The sequence below is a fragment of the Glycine max genome, chromosome 6, assembly GCF_000004515.6.
Source record: "Glycine max cultivar Williams 82 chromosome 6, Glycine_max_v4.0, whole genome shotgun sequence".
Taxonomy (NCBI): domain Eukaryota; kingdom Viridiplantae; phylum Streptophyta; class Magnoliopsida; order Fabales; family Fabaceae; genus Glycine; species Glycine max.
Window position 1 is genome coordinate 1,527,963 of NC_038242.2, and position 17,504 is coordinate 1,545,466.

Genomic DNA, 17,504 nt, shown 5'->3' on the forward strand with positions numbered 1-17,504 from the left:
AACACATGAAAAAAGAATGTGTGAAAAGGAAGATTGAGAAACAAAGTTATTTTGTTGAGAGAAAAATGTATTTGTGTGAAAATATTATCATTTTTTGTAACCATTAAGTGAGGTAATTGAATTTGTAGAATGATACAATATTTGGAGTGAGTTACAATCTTATAATCATATTTGTGATAATAAACTTTTTGAGTTGGTTCAGTGAACATAAATAAAAGATGTCAAATCACATTAATTATGTTTATTATTATTCTCATGGGAGCATTAATTACCGAATAAACAATTGGGAACTATATCAGCTTGCATGGCAAATTCACTTTTGCTCTTAACAAATTTTATATAAATCTGGCAAACTCGCATGGTTTAACACAGGTTTCATAATAAATAAAAATCCAAACTAAGTAAAGTAATAAAAATGACAAAAAGAAGTCCTTCCTTTCTACTACTACCAAGTGTATCAACCTCCCCGCAATTAATTTCCTTTTTTATTTATAAAAGTAAAACGAGGGATTGATTAGATCTGAATATCCTTTCAAATGCTCCTGGATTCGTCGCGCTGGAATACCTAGGAAGGTCATATTTTATTCATGATTCATAGGGTATGCATGAATCACATTCCTGTAAATATAATAATGTATGATTGAATGATGCAACAAAGGCCGTGCCTAGTTCTCTCTCTAGCTGTATGTGTATATATACGCTCATAATCCAAGTCAATTAAGCTTCACACTCCTCACTACTTACTTACTTACTTACTTACTCTCATTTACCAATTAAAAATGCCTTCACTAGTTGCGGAGGCATTCGAAGCCAAGGGCGCAGAACCCTTGAGCCTGAAGCCCATTTTCAGTGCCTCAGGCGTCAAGGGCAAGCGAGTAACTGCACTATCAGCAGAAGCAAATGCCCTCACTGATTTCATTCAAGCAATCATAGCTGACAAACCAGACATCGACTCTCCATTCAGCGTCCTCGATTTGGGCGTCGTAATGGGCCTCATGGACAAATGGGCCTGCAAGCTCCCCACGGTCCAGCCCTTCTACGCCGTCAAGTGCAACCCAAACCTCTCCCTCATCGGCGCGCTCGCTGCACTCGGCTCCAGCTTCGACTGCGCCAGCAAAGCCGAGATCGAATCTGTCTTGTCCCTCGGAGTCTCACCGGACAGAATCATCTACGCAAACCCATGCAAATCCGAGTCCCACATCAGATACGCCGCCTCCGTAGGTGTCAACGTCACAACCTACGACTCCCTCGACGAGGTCGAGAAAATCCGCAATTGCCACCCCACGTGCGAGTTGCTCCTCCGCATTAAACCCCCGCAAGACAGTGGAGCGCGTACCAGCTTGGGCCTCAAATACGGCGCGCTTCCCGAGGAGGTCCATGAGCTTCTCCAAGCTGCTCACGAGGCGGGGCTCAAGGTAACAGGCGTGTCCTTCCACATTGGTAGCGGCGGAGCCGACACGCGAGCCTACGACGGAGCCATATCCGCCGCTAAAAACGTATTCGAAATGGCTTCTGGGCTCGGCTTGCCCAGAATGCGCGTTCTGGACATCGGAGGCGGCTTCACCTCTGGGCCGCCGTTTGAAGCCGCGGCATTGAAAATAAACGCTGCGATTCAGGCCAGCTTCGGGAACGAGGAAGGGCTCGTGGTTATTGGCGAACCGGGTCGTTACTTCGCTGAAACGGCTTTCACGTTGGCGACGAGAATTATTGGGAAGCGCGTGAGGGGGGACGTGAGGGAGTACTGGATTGACGATGGGATTTACGGAACGCTTAATAACATAGTGTTTGATTACGCTACCGTCACGTGCATGCCACTGGCGTGCACCTCGAAACCGGAGAATCCTAGATGCAGCAGGGAATTGAATTTGAAGACTTACCCTAGCACCGTGTTTGGACCCACGTGCGATTCTATTGATACGGTTCTGAGGGATTACAAGCTGCCGGGACTGCAAGTGAACGATTGGCTAGTGTTCCCGAACATGGGTGCATATACGACGTCGTCGGGGACTAACTTCAATGGGTTTAGCTCCTCAGCCAAGTCCACGTTCCTTGCATATTCCAGCCCGGAACACAGCATGTTCTAATCAATGCAAGTCCCAAACCGATATACCTTGGTATTTGCTGAATGTACTTTAGTTATTATTATTAACTTATCTCTCTTTTGGTTTGGGATACTCAATAATGGCGGAATGGGTGCTCGTGTACGCCGCGTGGTTTCTCTCTTCTGATTGTACTTTCTTTTTCTTTCCATTTATGCTAGTGTTTTCTAATTTCGAGACACCTACCTTTTGATATTCGAAATAAAATTTTGTTTATTGTTGGTACTATTTTTATAAGCTTGATCGCACTCTGTTATTTTTATTAGCAGTATTTTTTTATTAAAATTATTTATAATTTCTTAATATGTATTTATTATTTTGATATTATATACAATGTTTTTTTTTATAATTACATAATTTTATAAATAATAATCAACATTAATTCAAACTTTAAAATAATAGATAAAAATTTGTTTTTAAAAAATACTACTACCAAAAAATAGAAAGAAACAAATCCCTTCGTGCATGTATTTTCTATTGAAAAGCGTGGCAATAAATTGCATTGTCCGGGCATAATTTGAGTGCAGATGTGAGAAAAAATAATTGATTATAATAGAATGATAAAACCACATAAATTTGAAAGTTTTCATAACGTGATAATGAATATATTATGTAGAAGTGTTAAATATATTTATTAAATATTTTAAATTAAAAAAGGTGATTATCCACCAAAAATTGAAAAAGTAGTATCAAAAGAATTCGAACTCACTCATGGAGAATGAGAGAATTTGTTTTGAATTTTGAACTACTTGTGTCCGCCAAGGTTGGTAAATAAAAAAGAAATTTGAATCAAATAAAAGTGCATATGAAAAATAATCTAAAATTTTCAAATACATGGTAAAAGTATACTTAATAAAAATTAAGTATATTTTCTATTAGTTTTTTTTTCTTTTTTATTGAAAGGAGCCTAACCTCAAAAAAGAGAAACTAAAAAAAATAAATAAACGGGAGATAGTTACCCCAACAACAAAGAGCTTATAGCTCGTTTTGTGATGGTTTTTAGTTTTAAATTTTAAAATTTTTAAAAATAACAACTAGTTTTAGTTTAAAAAATGTAAACAAATTTTTAAAATAAAATTAATTTTAAATAAATTCATTTTGAAAGTTTTATACCGTATTAAAATTAGTCTAAGAATACTTTTGTGTAGTAGTAATACCAAGTTGTGAAAGTGGTGAGGATGTTAGTGACAATAATGATGATAAACCAGTTATAATGGTGATAATGATGATGATGATGATAATGATGATAATAATGTGGAGGTGGTAATGGTGGGTAGTGACCATGATGATGTAGTAGTGATGACGTGTAGGTGGTATCGGTGGTGGTGATAATAACTATTATGGGTGGTAGTTTTGGTGATAACAAAAAAATGTCATTATCAAATGTAGAAAAGGTGCGTTTTTAAATTAAAATCCATATTTACAAAGTTTTTTATTTATTTTGAAAATGATTTCAAAATCATTTCAACTTTATTTTTGTGAAACATGTTTTGTTTTAAAAATTACATTTAAAACTCAAAAATAAAAAATAATTTACATTATTAGTACATAATACATAGACATTAAGCTAGTACTTTTACTTGTCATATGTTTTAAACAAAGATAAAATATGTTTTGGGTCCTTATAAAATTTTAAAAATATTAAATTTGTCATGGGATCATTTTTCAAATTAATTTAGTTCATTTAAAAATAAACATATTTTTTTGTCCTCAATGATATTTTTGTTAGACAATTTCTTTATGTGACTAATGGATTTAGTTACATCAAAACTCAATCCAATGTTGCATCATCTTCCCCCTTAATCTCATTAGGAAGTGACAAAAAAATTACAAAATTTTTTGGAATTTTTTGCCACTAGAAATTATTTAATTTATTTTGAGGGATTTTAGATATCATAAATTATTTAATTCATTTATAAATTATACATTGAAATCTATTAATCATGTCAGATCCTCTAATGAAATTATAATTAAAGATCATAAAAAATATATTTTATTTTTATAGGAACTAAATTAATAAAAAAAAATTATGATGATGAAAATAATACTTTTCAAATTTTACAAAAACCCAACTATATTTTAACCTTAAAATAATGATAATCGATTTTCATTAATCCATGTTAGTAAATTAACATAAAAGGAAATTAATTGATGAACTTATACCATATAAAAAAAGACACGTGGCTTTCATAGTACGAATAAGATTTCAGCCTTTCATCGCAAATTCGCAATGACGTTAATGAACAAGACCTGTGGCTTTCATAGTACAACTTTAGTTCTATTAAGTATTTTCCCATCCGCTGTATGTACAGTATCTATTTTAGTTTTAATTTTTTTTTCCATCCTGAGATATTTCCACAAGATCTGTTATGAAATAATTTTTTTATTCAAAATTTAGTCATGTTTAAAAACACTCTCGTACAATATAGCTATTTTAAATTATTCTCCACAAATACAATATGTATTATCAATTAAATGACATTTATTGAATAGATTACATTGCATTATATCACCAATAATATAGAGACACATTTTGTCACGAGCACCTTATAAGCAATACAAGATTGCCTTATTTTTTCATGAGCTCCTCATCATAAGTATTATAAGAGCACTATATTTTTTCTGAAACTAATTGATGATCTGAAGTCCATAGTAATGTACTAATGTATATCATTTAGAACTATATGATTAAAATATATAGAAGGAAAATTTTGAATAACATAAAATATATATTTAATAATTTTGTGTCATACTATTTTATATATATATATATATAATAAAATATATATTCAGCAAAAAAAAAAAGAAGTATACCTGTGATATTAAAAAATTGAGATCTATCGTCACTTGGGCCTCTTTGAATGTTGGCTAACTTGTCGGCAATCTTGGGCCTTCTTCTGATGGGTCCTGTACAGTATGCAATTGACCCAGCTACAAGGACCAGATAGGGCGTCGGCTTATCATCGGTAAGGTGAAAATGTGCTAGACTAAGGTTAGCTTTATAAGATTCAGGTTTACCCTATTTTTTTTAAAAAAAAAAATTAAAAGATTGAGTTTATTTATGTACTATAAACTTCCTTTTTTAAAAGGTTGATATGAGTTTTTTCAGAAGTTTGGTTTGATTCAAAACTTATTTCATAAAACACTTTTAATTTTAAATTTCATAAAATTAGTCTTTAAGTGAGTTAATATGTCTAAAGTGATATGTAAGTTAATGTTTGTGTGTCATAATTTAAATAGAACAAAAAATTATGTAATTTCAAACCATTACATTAAATGTTTGATATTATTATTATAATAGGTCTAAGTCTAACGTAGATCAGATTATAATATAAGCCCACAGTGAATAACAATTTGACTTATTTCAATCTCTATTTAATAATAGTAAGTCCTATACAATTCACACTCCACACAAGATAAATGATTAATATTCTGCTCAGAAGTAAAAACAGTCTGGATAAAAGAAAGTGAAACCAATATTTAAATGAACCTTTCAATTAATTAACAGTATAAATTTTTTTGTACATGCAGTAAAAAAAACTTTTATATTAACAATACATGTAAATTATTATTTTTTAAAATATTTTTTTAGTATTATTTTCTAAATAAATAGTTTAGAAATTGATAGTGTAAAGAATTTTTGTTTTATTAATCAATAAAAAAAGTGATTTCTGATTAATAGGTGTACAAAAATTTACACTAATAGTACTATGTAAAAATTAGTAAACTCTTAGTTATCTTCCATTGTGGCTTTAACTCATTTGGAACCTAACCAATTTATAATTGTTTGCCAAAGTCTTGCAAAGATTAGTCTCTCTACTGGGTACCAAAACTTTGGTATACCAAGAGCTTGCATATGTACCTCACACTAAGGTTGATCTAGTTAGTTAATAAAGAGCTAAAGGTCAAATTCATATCTTTTGTGAAAAGATATTTAAATATGTTTATAAGTATTTAGTGAGGCTTTAGAGATATCCAAATTAAAATGAGTTCTTCCCATTAAACTCACCTAGAACATGTTTGGAACAGCATCTTCCAGCCAATAAATTGACGTCCAAAGGGTCTTTGAAGCAGAAGTGAGAACTAACTGCTTCAGCTTGGACGTGGAAAACCACGTCGGGGATTCCAAACCAAACGCAGTAATAAAGTCTTAGTTGTATAAAAAAGAAAAGAAATATCTAAGCCACGTCAGAGGATAACATCCAATCCAACCAATGGCAAGAATGGTGGTGATGAGATGAGATAAGCCACGTCCACTGTATCCCATCCGCATTATCTACATCACCCATTGCTCCTTAGATTTCCAGCCACAGAAAAACCAATCCATTCACCCACCCTATAAAAAACACTCTGCAATTTTGATTGATTCCCCTATTCCACACACAAGAAGACTCCTCAATCATCCATAGACATGGCCACCGTCACTTCTGCAGCAGTTTCTATTCCCTCATTCACTGGCCTCAAGGCAAGCGCAGGCAAAGTGAGTGCCGCCGCAGTTAAAGTCTCAGCTCCCCAAGCCACAAGGTTCTGCGGCATCAAGGCTTCCCTCAAAGACGTTGGAGTCGCTGTTGTGGCCACTGCTGCGAGCGCAGTTCTAGCTAGCAACGCCATGGCCATTGAAGTGTTACTGGGCACTGATGACGGGTCTCTGGTTTTCTCTCCCAACTCTTTCTCCGTGGCCCCTGGGGAAAAGATCGTGTTCAAGAACAACGCAGGTTTCCCCCACAACGTTGTGTTCGACGAGGACGAGATTCCTAGCGGCGTGGATGCAGGGAAAATCTCCATGAGCGAAGAAGACCTTCTCAATGCGGCTGGTGAGACTTACAGCGTTACTTTGGATGCCAAGGGAACCTACAGTTTCTACTGTTCGCCTCACCAAGGAGCTGGTATGGTGGGAAAAGTCACCGTTAATTAATTATATATTGTCTCCTACGTCTAAGTTCTCATATGCTTGTTTTCCTAGAAGAGCCTAATTCATCTTTCTTGTTAGGGCCTATGGGATGAATCAACAATATAATGCCTTTGTGTAATTCATTTACCTCCTTTGCTTTCTTGTTTTATATCGGACTGTTTTTTTTTTCTTTTCATATTTTGTAAAAATCTTTTAGTTTTTATTAATCTTTTTACTACTATTTTTCTACATCTAAACAATTCATTACATAGTTACATACCTCAAGCATCTAAATAAATAAATAAGAGAGTAGTTATACACAAATATTCTTTAATTTTAAACTTGCCATTAATATTTCTTCTTCTTCTTTTTTTCTTTTTCTTTGTCACTTCACAAAATTTATGATGTTTATTATTCTCTCTTTCTAGGTGTTAAATAGATTAATAGAGGTTCATAAAACATTTTTTTAAACAAATAAAAAGTTCTAGACTTAGTTTACTTTGGAAATTTTTAAGTTTGCCATAAAAAAATAACAAAATGTTTGATTAGATTTTATATAAAAAAAAATTTAATAATTATGTAATGAGAGTGCATACTATCATTAATAACAAATCATTATGTACAGGAAAATTCGGTGATTTTATAATAATTACCATCTGTGACATAATATAAGATTATTGACTATTTCAGACTATTAGTGCATAATTTTTTAAAGATAAATTGCTGTTTTAATATCTAAACGTGTAAATTAATGACATTTTCATCTTTGAAAAAAATGAAAATTTTGATTTATTTTTGAATATATAAAAAATATGATAAACATTCTTGTTGTATAATTTAATAACAAATTTATTCTAAAAAAATATAAATTAATATGAAATTGGTCTCACTAAACACAAGTGAATAATTTAGGGACTAAAAAAAATTAGAACTAAATTGTCATTCTATTTTTAATATATAAATCAAATTTTATATTTATAGTGAATAATTTAAATTATAATATAAAAATATTTTTAATCATTGATGTTCACTTTAAAAATGTTATCGAAATTTAATTTAAAATAAAATTAAAAAGTGAAATCTTAAAATATTTGAAAGAAAAAAAATATAAGCTGAGAAAATGTGGGTAAAATAATACACTTTCAAATAAAATAAATGAGAATATTGAAAATGTTCGAGAGAGTGTCTTCTAAGTTTTTAGCATAGGAATAGTAGATTTCTCTATAATAAATAATTAATCTTAACATTTTTTTTCTTACTGAAATGTATTTGCACTAGTACAGTGATGAACGATATCCTTGAAATCAATTGCCTTTCAGGCGGGGTTACTGATTTAAGAATTAAGATACCATGGTTTATAGCGCGTTCCACCACTTGGCAAAAAAGAATGGATACTAATACGAATTTACAACGTGGCTGTGACATACAGTCCACTGATTAATAATAATTTACTATATACGCAGCCTGTTGCATACTATACCACCGTGTAAATGGTTTAAAAAAATGCAGGGGCAAGGCCTCTTTTTAACAGTTTACACCAAGCACGCCAGCAAAATCCAATTGATCCCTCTCTCTTCTTCTCTGAGACTTTGGTACTTATTTTCACGTAGAAATTAAGAGGGTATGCTATGTAGTTAGAGCGTCAGGAAGGGTAGACCGGGAGCCAAGCACCTTGCCACCAACATCTGGGAAAGACTCAAATCCAGTTAAGGACTTTACCTTCCCATAGGCATTTACACACACGGGATACTTCATTATGTGCCCTTGCAATGGAGTATAGTCATCAGCTGTGTACTTCTTCCAGTTGTCTTCAGCAATCTTGTTCACACTTTTCACACACTCCAAGCTTTCAGGCTCCTTGAAGCAAGCTTCTATGGTTTCCATGTGTTCTGCCCACAAAGACATTCTATACCCATATACCTGCAAATACCTTTATTTAAGTACTCCGGATCCGGAAAGACAAATATCTGGGAAATTGCCTCGGGCCTCAAAGAATATCCCCAATAATAATAAACACACAAAGGTGTCTTAACTTTTTTTTTTTTTTTTTTACTGCACTGCAATTCACATCAATTTTAAGAACTTTAACAACTTTTTAATCCAATGGTATGACTCTTCAAGAAAGTAAAATTGATTTCACAAGTTATTTTACATTTTTATATTTCTTTAACATGGGTCTTATAAATCAACTCTCAGTTATTTCTTAATGATTAAGAACTTAGAACAATTCATACACGTGACATCATATCATCTTCCTTCAATGACAAAGCTAATTAAGAACGGTTCTTAACTTTAAGGACCCATTTAAAAACTATTTCTGGAGACGCTCTAAAAGGCCAAGAAAGAAGAAATGAATAACTATGTATAGCTAATTTTACATTATATATTTAATGATACAAACCTGACCATGTGGATGCCTCTTTTTCTGACTCCATGTATGATGCGGTTGATGTGCACCCATTGCTATCTCAGTATCTCTGGATCCAGCCAAAGATCGTTGATTTATATTGGCAGACCCAAGAATTACATATTCATCATCCACAATCATTCCTTTGGCATGTACATAAATCATAAACCGTCGGAACTTTTGTGAGGCTGAAACCTGATTGATGATCATTGCAGAAAGATGTTAATGTTATCAAACGCAAAACAAGAATATTAACCCTGAACTACATATAAGATGTTAATGTTATCAAACGCAAAACAAGAATATTAACCCTGAACTACATATATCTACCAACAAGTAAATTGGTCATACTTCACATTCATACTACCAGTAGTCTAGAGGAATGTAGCAAGAAAGATTTATGTGAAATGAAAATTGACCGAATACTTGAACTTCAAAATCCAAGAGACATAAGCCCTTAGAAATAATTACGGTCTTAAATCCTTCTCCTTCGTTTCTTTACTTTTTCCACTTCCTTTCTCCTTTTCACGTAGTTTTTTCGTTTCTTTACCTTAGATCAACCGACCTAAGGAGAAGGATAACTAATGTTCTTATCAAAGAATGAGGCTAAAACCCAGGTTAAAACATGGAAACATATGAAGGATGAGACTTATTTCATTAAATATAATATTGATAATGAAACAAGAATTATATGAATTATTATTCATCTTTAAACAAATAAACTGAACAGTATTTTTATAAAAAAAATAAACATTTTTTGGCCTAAGTTGATGTTTGAGAATTTAAGAGGAATTATATTATTTACATTTATATAAAAAGGAGTATATGATATACATGACGGGGCCACTGTCATCTTAATATATGACATTACACTTCGTCAATTGCCAGGTTATTGATTCATTCCATTAATAATGCACCAAACTCAGAAAAATATTTTGAATGATTACCGTTTCGCCATTATCTGAAGGTGAATTACTTGAACTTGAAACTTCAGTTGTCAACTGCTCTCGGTTTCCAAGACAGTAAAAATTGAGGTAATCTTGTGGATGACTATCAAGCTGCATAGATTTTAACTCCAGAGCTATGATTTCATACATCATTTTCATTGTTTGTCCCTGAAAATGTGAATTCCTTTTAATTAGTAATAAATAGCACTTAAATTTTATCAGCGAATAAATTATTTCCAATGTTAAAATTTTGTATGACTAGCTAGCTACGTAATTTACACAAAATTACCTGCCAAAAGAGTATCTCTTGCACTGAAGTAGAAGAAGGGGAACCTTCAGGCCACATTGGGATGACAATATAAACTGTGAATCTCTCCTTCGATCTTATCTTACTGACTATCTTCAGTGCCAACTCCACAGGAATTAGGTTATCAGCACCTGATCATAGAATGGAATTTTAGATAAGTAGAAAATGCTATTTTAAAAAATTGATGAAAAAGATCGATATCAATGACAAAGTCTTGCCCCCGCTAGGTGGGCTTTGAGGAAAAACAATGATATTTCAAGTGATGTAGTTATTAAGGCTACACAATCGTAGTACATAGCTAACAATTACTTTGAGCAAGTTTGTCATTCGTAATATATGTTAAGCAGTTGTTCGATTGCCTGTTAGGATAAGTTTATCCAAAAAATGTTGGAAAAATAAAATAAAAAATGAAAGAAAATAAATACAAAAAAGATGCACAGTCTTGAATTAAATAACAGAATCACAGTAGCAAAATAAATTTAATTGATAACACATGAATAATACATTATAACATACAATAAGCACACGAAAAAAATAAATTAAGGAAAGAAAGATATAGCCTGGGTTGAAGCGCGTAAATGCTATCCTTAGAGAAAAAAACGCCCCATTGCACTCGTGGGAAAATTTGATTGCGCTCCTCTCCCAAGATACGACAACCTGTTGGTTCCGATCTTGTGCAGCGAAAGGATCCCCGAACCTTATGAACACCAACGCTCTTACTCTCAAGAAATAAATTATTTTATAAGAGAAGATATAGAAAATTTTTGGGAGAAAAAGATGAGACTGTATAGGCACAGGTGCAACAAACAAAATATGACCGTTGAAAAACCAACCTATAGCTGTCACAATAAACATAGCAAACTAGTTGACTCATTAAAACAAAATTTTAAAAAAATCTAAAATAAATATTTTATTTTATAAAATAGAATTAATATATATTTATAAATTTTAAATTAAAACACAAATATTTACCAACAAAAAACACTTCTAAGAAAAAAAAAAATAACAAGAAAAACAGAAAATAAGCTTATCCATAATCTAAAATTAATTTATTTATAAATTAAAAATCATCTTTTATTGAAGCTATAAGAGAGCTTCTAGAAAGTTGCTTATACATAAGCTAATTTTAGCATAGGAAGAAACTTTTTTTTTTTCTTCCCTAGGTACTTCTAAAGAAATTTATCAAAATAGACACTATGTAAGAGCAAAAAGGAACTGTACTGTGAGCATTGTCTACAATTTTTTGTAGTGTTCTGAGCTTAAAAGTAGAAAAACGCATGCCACACGCTGAATACTAGTCATAGGTGCGTATACAGAAATTACGAGCAACAAGCAGATGCAACAAGTTACATGAGTAAGCATCAATATTCTGCCAAAACCTGCTTCTTTGTAAGCTGGCCAAGCAAAGGATGATCCAATAAAATATTGATTCTCGATATAAATAAAATGTTGAGCAGATCTGATCGCATGTATATATGCTGTTTGAATACTCTTGTCTATGACCAAATTTTTTGCACAAACAAGGTTCTACAATGAATGACAATAAAAAAGAAATTAGTGAGAAAGGGAAATCCAAAGGTTCTACTTCTATGACATTTATCCAACCATAGAGCAACTCAATGTTGGATGAGTTACCTGAGTCTCGGCAACAACTACATCCTTAGGGAATCCTTTCAAAGAACCAGAATCTATGGATCGAAAAACCTGCGAAAAACATATACAAAGTATAAATAAACAAATTCTCTGTTGAAAGAAAAAGAAGGAAACAGAAGACACACTTTAAAGACAGTGAACTAGTAACCTGAACATGCCAATTTTCAGGATCGTCTTCCTTCGAAACCCATAGTTCAGGATCATCAACTGGAGTTGATTCCGAAGGACTAAGAATCCAAAAGATGCGTTCTAACTTGATCAAAGAATCATCGTTCCAGTGAGATACTCTCTTGAGTTTCCGACCCAACTCAGACCATTTGGTGGCTTTTCTCCAGCGCTGCTCAAAATTAGTGAGTATATCATATGCAGCAGGGCCTTCAATTTTGCAATGTAAATCATGCCATGGTTGCCTTGGACCCTTGGTTCCCGCCTATTATTAGAAATGGAAGACAAGACAAATTTCAGTTAGCAAGAAAGACCAAAAGTACAATGGTGATCTAAATCTCAGTATCAAACAATACCCCAGACAACAAATTTATGTCTATGAAGATACTATACTAGATGCGAAGTGCCAATAACAGTACTGTATTTATAACAAGCCAAACCTGCTGAATGAGTGGAAGGAAGGCATGGGAGTTTTCTGTCACTACTTTTAAAATGTTAACAATTAAAGTATGCTAAAACAATGTCCGTATGAATATTTATACTTCAAACCAAGAAGTCATTATCTGCTTATAGACAAAAAGAGGAATATTAGGTCAATAATTAACCTGATTGAACAAAACAATTCTGTTTTTGCTTATTAGATAAAGAAACAGAAACTGGACATATATCGTGCTAAAAAGACAAGCTCAGGTATATGTCAATGTAGATTTCGGAATGCAACAACTTATAACTAATGTATGGTATCCTCAGAGATTATGAACTTACACAAAACGTGGGATTATGATAATCGTCCTGATAAACAGTGTCGATATCACGTAAAATTCTATGCTCGGGTGTATCATACCGGCCATCACAAAGATCTAGACCACCTATAAATGCAGTTATCTTCCGATTATTACCGTGTGCTTGAGTATCCACTATCACACATTTCTGATGATGTGTAAAGAGAGTGCCAACAACCTGAAGTTTGGTGCCAAGTAATATATATAGTCAATATGTTTTTCAATTTCTGGTAAACAAAATAATCTTTGTTTTAGAAAAACAATCCCTGTTGGCATTCAAAAATCTCAATGAAAAGTTTTCAATTTTATTTTTCTGGGCTCAACTTAAATTAATAGTTTGCATGTGCCAGGTATGCAGATTTGGGCAATAGAAACAAGAAAGGGTGTGTCCACTAATTCATTGACACATAAATGTGAAGTTCAAGGAAGGAAGTTATCCCGTGCATGGGAAAGAACTTCATGTTACATTTTCACATGATCTTGTCATGTCAAAATTTTGTGTCTATTTCTCTTTTCATAGACATTTATAGATTTTGATAAGGCCTCCCCTATTTAGTGTCTACTAAGACAAAGACGCAAAAAAGTTCGTATTATTTTGTCATGTTAAAATCTCAAGGTTAGGACTCATCCATCCTAAGCATGTATTAAAATTAGAGTGATATTCTGAAAGGATGGAAAGCAAGCATGATTAAGTATCAAGAACTTTCTAACAGAAAAAATGACAAAATCTGGGAAAGCTACTAAACCATAGCATAAAGCATGCCTGCTGCTTGAAAATGCTAAGCTTACTGCTGGCATATCTTGGTGACAGCAAACATCTAACTGATGAATGCTTGAAAAACTTTCGAGTTTCTTCATCATGCGTTTGCATTACTCCACTCTGCAATTAAAATTACTAACTGGTAAGGTTGTTAAAAGAAAAACTCAACAGACACCACAGTCAACTGGGCAGAATGGCAAACAAAGGAAATCAACCCAAATCGGTGTCGATGTTCAAGCAACTTGTAAGTACAAAACTCACTAGAAGTAAAATGAAGGCAGAAAAAAAACGAATGCTGATTAGTTAAAACTTAGAATAGAAGCCTATATCTCAGAAATATGAACACAACGTCATGTGCCTATATAACATGTGATTTTAAATTGGAATCTGTCACGGGGTACTTGAATCAAAATTGAAGAGCAGGAACACAATAAGGTCCAATTTGAATACCAAAACCCAATATTACTAACGAAAGGAACATCATCAAGCCACTCCTTGAAGGTAGCAATCATATTAACACGTCACAAGTATGTTCCATGGACAAGTCATTCTAATGAAGGAGCAAAAAGTCACATCAACATGTTACTCCTTAAACTTAGTAAGCTCAAAAACAAGTAAAAACTGTATTTACGTATGTGAGAAACACATGGTTATTGTGAAAAATAAAAACAATAAATTTACATCATACAACTATATACATGAATAATTACGATTATTAGTTGGTGGGCACGAGACCACTTAAAAATAATGAAATAATTTATAAATTCTACTAATATTTTTCATTTTTTTCTATCTCTTTTTTTCTATCATAACTATATTTTTTTTTCTATCTAACCGTTGGATAACATATTGAGTGTCCCACAAATATTTTTCTAATTTATATTTATAGTTCCCAATAGAGTTACTCCCATTATATCCACAAAACTATGTAAAATACTTAGCAAGCAGATTAAATTAAAACTTCTAAGCTAGTACTCACCAGTTTATTGAAGTTCATATACAAACAAAGAAAAACCTACAGAAACTCGATTGAACCTAAGCATGCAACAAATGCATTTTCAGTTTAAAACGATTACTGAAAAAATACCGTGTTGATGCCAAACTTGCTGTGCGAAGTCTTATCATCCCAAACCAATAGTAAAACTCGCAAACCTTCTTGCGACTTGTACTTGAGCAACTCCCCGAGATTCAAGTTCCCACCGCTAGGTAAGGCTTTTGTAGGCTCTCTGACCAGCTTCACCTTGTGGTAGATGGACCAACCCACAATGTAAACCAAATGATGCGCTCCCAATATCGCGTGACATATATCTTCCCAGCACTTCCCGTGCTCAAACACAACCCCGTCCTCTAACTCAACCTCCGGCAACATCGAATCAGGCACGTGCGCGTCCTGATACAGCGTCACCGATCCTCCGTGCCGAACCGGAAAATACGAGTCCCGAACAACGAACCGGTCCGGATCCGTTTCGGTGCGGGACCGGTACATAAAACTGTCCTCGCACCTCGTGAATTTCATCGCCAGGCGCACCGCGCAGTCAGGCTTCGGCGGCTTCCCGAACGTTCCTATGATCGGAAACCAGTCGCGGATGGCTTCGCCGGAGAGGATCCTCTCGGCTGAGACGGTGGCGACTCCGATCAGGTCGGCGCCGAACATGTCATTGTCCTTGACGTAGAACTCGACCTGCGAGGCCGGGTGAGCGAGTGGGATCTTGAAGTGCTCGTCCCACGTCGGGTTCTGCGAGTTCGAGATCACGCGGGTGCGCGCAACGGTGGCGCCGGCGAGGCAGACGGTCACGTAAGGATCGCTGGTGATGATTTTGCGGTGGCGGTGGCGGGCATGTCGTTGCTTCCTTTTCCCGGTGATGGAGGCGCTGCAGGTGTTAAGAGCAGAGAAGAACCTTCGCACGCGCTCGGAGAGCATGTCCATGTTCGGAAGGAACCGAGCATCCTCGATTACCAAATCGAGGGTGCCGTGGAGGTAGACCACGGTGTCAGGATTGTGAGGCATTGTCACCGCGGAGGGGTCAACGCAAGGTGAGATTAGATTGAAGGAGTTAATTAATTGATTGTCGGAGGGAAGAGAGTGATAGGGAGCGTTACGTTGCTGAAAAATGCGCAGCGGAACCAGCGAACGCTCGCTACCACGGAACGGCGTTACGGAGGCTACAGCATTACTCTCCGTCCCTTGGTTGATTTGTTCGGCGGCGGCGGCGGAACAGAAGGGAATGGCACACACTCTGGCAACGGTGTGCGCAATAAATAAAAATAATAATAATAATATTATGATACGGTGGCGTTAGCTAGCGGGAAAGAGAAGGTAACGGGATTGGGCACTCGTTTTGTTGTGTTTGTTGCCGTTGGCGTCTAATTTTTTGGATATATGAACACGTGTAAGTGACAGCAGTAGAAGGAAGAGGAGATGCTGGTGAGCCCAATGTAAACATATATTTTGTGGGGCCTTTAGGCCAGGACAGGCCTGCTTTGCTATTAAATGACGTCCATGTGATTCCATTCCCTACCCATTTGCATTTTGCTACTATAATAGATATTCGTATCTCGCCCTTAATTAGAAATTAATGCGATATATTATCAAACTGTTATGAAAGAACCATTCTTCTTCACTATTCTCCTATTTGTAAAAAAAATTAAAATTAAATAATATCATTAATGTAAACTGAATTTTATTTATTAAAATGTAATATGATATTAGAATCTAAAATTTGTATTAATATAGCTGCACAAGTGCAAAAGATTGCAATAATTATAGTAATTGACAATCTCCATTCAAGAGCTACACAATCAATGTTGTTGTGAGACAACCCAAAAAATTCCACCAATACATCTTGCCTCTATACAAGAGAGTTGCATAGGGGAAGATGCTATCAAACATAAAAAATGCCCTTCTGTACCCACCAATAAGGAACGCCCCCCACCTTACATTCATTCAACAAGCCCCAAGGCCCGAGACTAGAGTCTACCCAACAAATTAACTCCACTAGTCATGTTAAGTCACTTTCCTCAGTTTTCGTTCGGTAGTGTCTTTCTTCTTAGAATCTCCAACAAATTAATACCACCAATCACGCCGCATAATTATTCCGCGTACCCATGGATCTCTGACTCATGCAGGTGAAAATGCATTGCATAAGATTCATTAACCATTGAGAGAGTGGGTAGCTGAATTTCTTCGTTCCTTTGAGCCACATCCATGAGGTGATCAAAATATCCTCCCACAGTTTATACACATCCATCTGCAAGCCATTAAAACAACAATTGTTTCGACACCTCCAAACACACCACAGAATTGCCCAGATAATAATCCTCCAATTTGCAAGGTCCCTTTTCGTTCTCAACATATCCAGCATTAGAAGAAAAAGCTGCGCAATTGAACCAAGAGAAGCTATGGGACAATGCAATAAATCAAACCACTTCATCCACGAAGACTGTATCAAGGGACATGCTAACAAACAATGGTAAGTGGTTTCAACAGAGAAGT

The 17,504-nt window shown here is 34.7% G+C and overlaps 3 protein-coding genes across 3 annotated transcripts; 2 read left to right on the forward strand and 1 right to left on the reverse strand.

Annotated features, from left to right (window-relative positions):
• Positions 1–757: 757 nt before the first annotated feature.
• On the forward strand, positions 758–2,324 carry ODC2 (ornithine decarboxylase). Its single transcript, NM_001249411.2, has one exon. The coding sequence runs from the start codon at positions 780–782 to the stop codon at positions 2,082–2,084; it is 1,305 nt and encodes a 434-aa protein (NP_001236340.1). The 5' UTR covers positions 758–779; the 3' UTR covers positions 2,085–2,324.
• Positions 2,325–6,408: 4,084 nt separating this feature from the next.
• LOC100499708 (putative plastocyanin) lies at positions 6,409–7,241 on the forward strand. Its single transcript, NM_001251766.3, has one exon. It carries the CDS (start codon positions 6,511–6,513, stop codon positions 7,012–7,014), a length of 504 nt encoding a protein of 167 aa, NP_001238695.1. The 5' UTR covers positions 6,409–6,510; the 3' UTR covers positions 7,015–7,241.
• A 932-nt stretch (positions 7,242–8,173) lies between these two features.
• On the reverse strand, positions 8,174–16,427 carry LOC100789389 (phospholipase D delta). The gene is made up of 10 exons (XM_006581082.4): positions 15,099–16,427; positions 14,015–14,131; positions 13,235–13,429; positions 12,453–12,734; positions 12,287–12,355; positions 12,031–12,178; positions 10,634–10,782; positions 10,345–10,512; positions 9,392–9,592; positions 8,174–8,910 (listed from the first exon to the last, which is right to left on the reverse strand). The coding sequence occupies exons 1-10, from the start codon at positions 16,017–16,019 to the stop codon at positions 8,617–8,619; spliced, it is 2,544 nt and encodes an 847-aa protein (XP_006581145.1). The 5' UTR covers positions 16,020–16,427; the 3' UTR covers positions 8,174–8,616.
• Positions 16,428–17,504: the final 1,077 nt, after the last annotated feature.

What these genes read in the sequence shown, in the direction of transcription:
- LOC100499708 (NM_001251766.3), top strand. Translation starts at nt 6,511, where the DNA reads ATGGCCACCGTCACTTCTGCAGCAGTTTCTATTCCCTCATTCACTGGC.
- LOC100789389 (XM_006581082.4), bottom strand. Translation starts at nt 16,019, where the DNA reads ATGCCTCACAATCCTGACACCGTGGTCTACCTCCACGGCACCCTCGAT. An exon ending in AAGAGATACTCTTTTGGCAG is followed by an intron (nt 10,513 to 10,633) that starts GTAATTTTGTGT and finishes TCACATTTTCAG; the next exon opens with GGACAAACAATGAAAATGAT. An exon ending in CTTCAGATAATGGCGAAACG is followed by an intron (nt 9,593 to 10,344) that starts GTAATCATTCAA and finishes ATCATCAATCAG; the next exon opens with GTTTCAGCCTCACAAAAGTT.
- ODC2 (NM_001249411.2), top strand. Translation starts at nt 780, where the DNA reads ATGCCTTCACTAGTTGCGGAGGCATTCGAAGCCAAGGGCGCAGAACCC.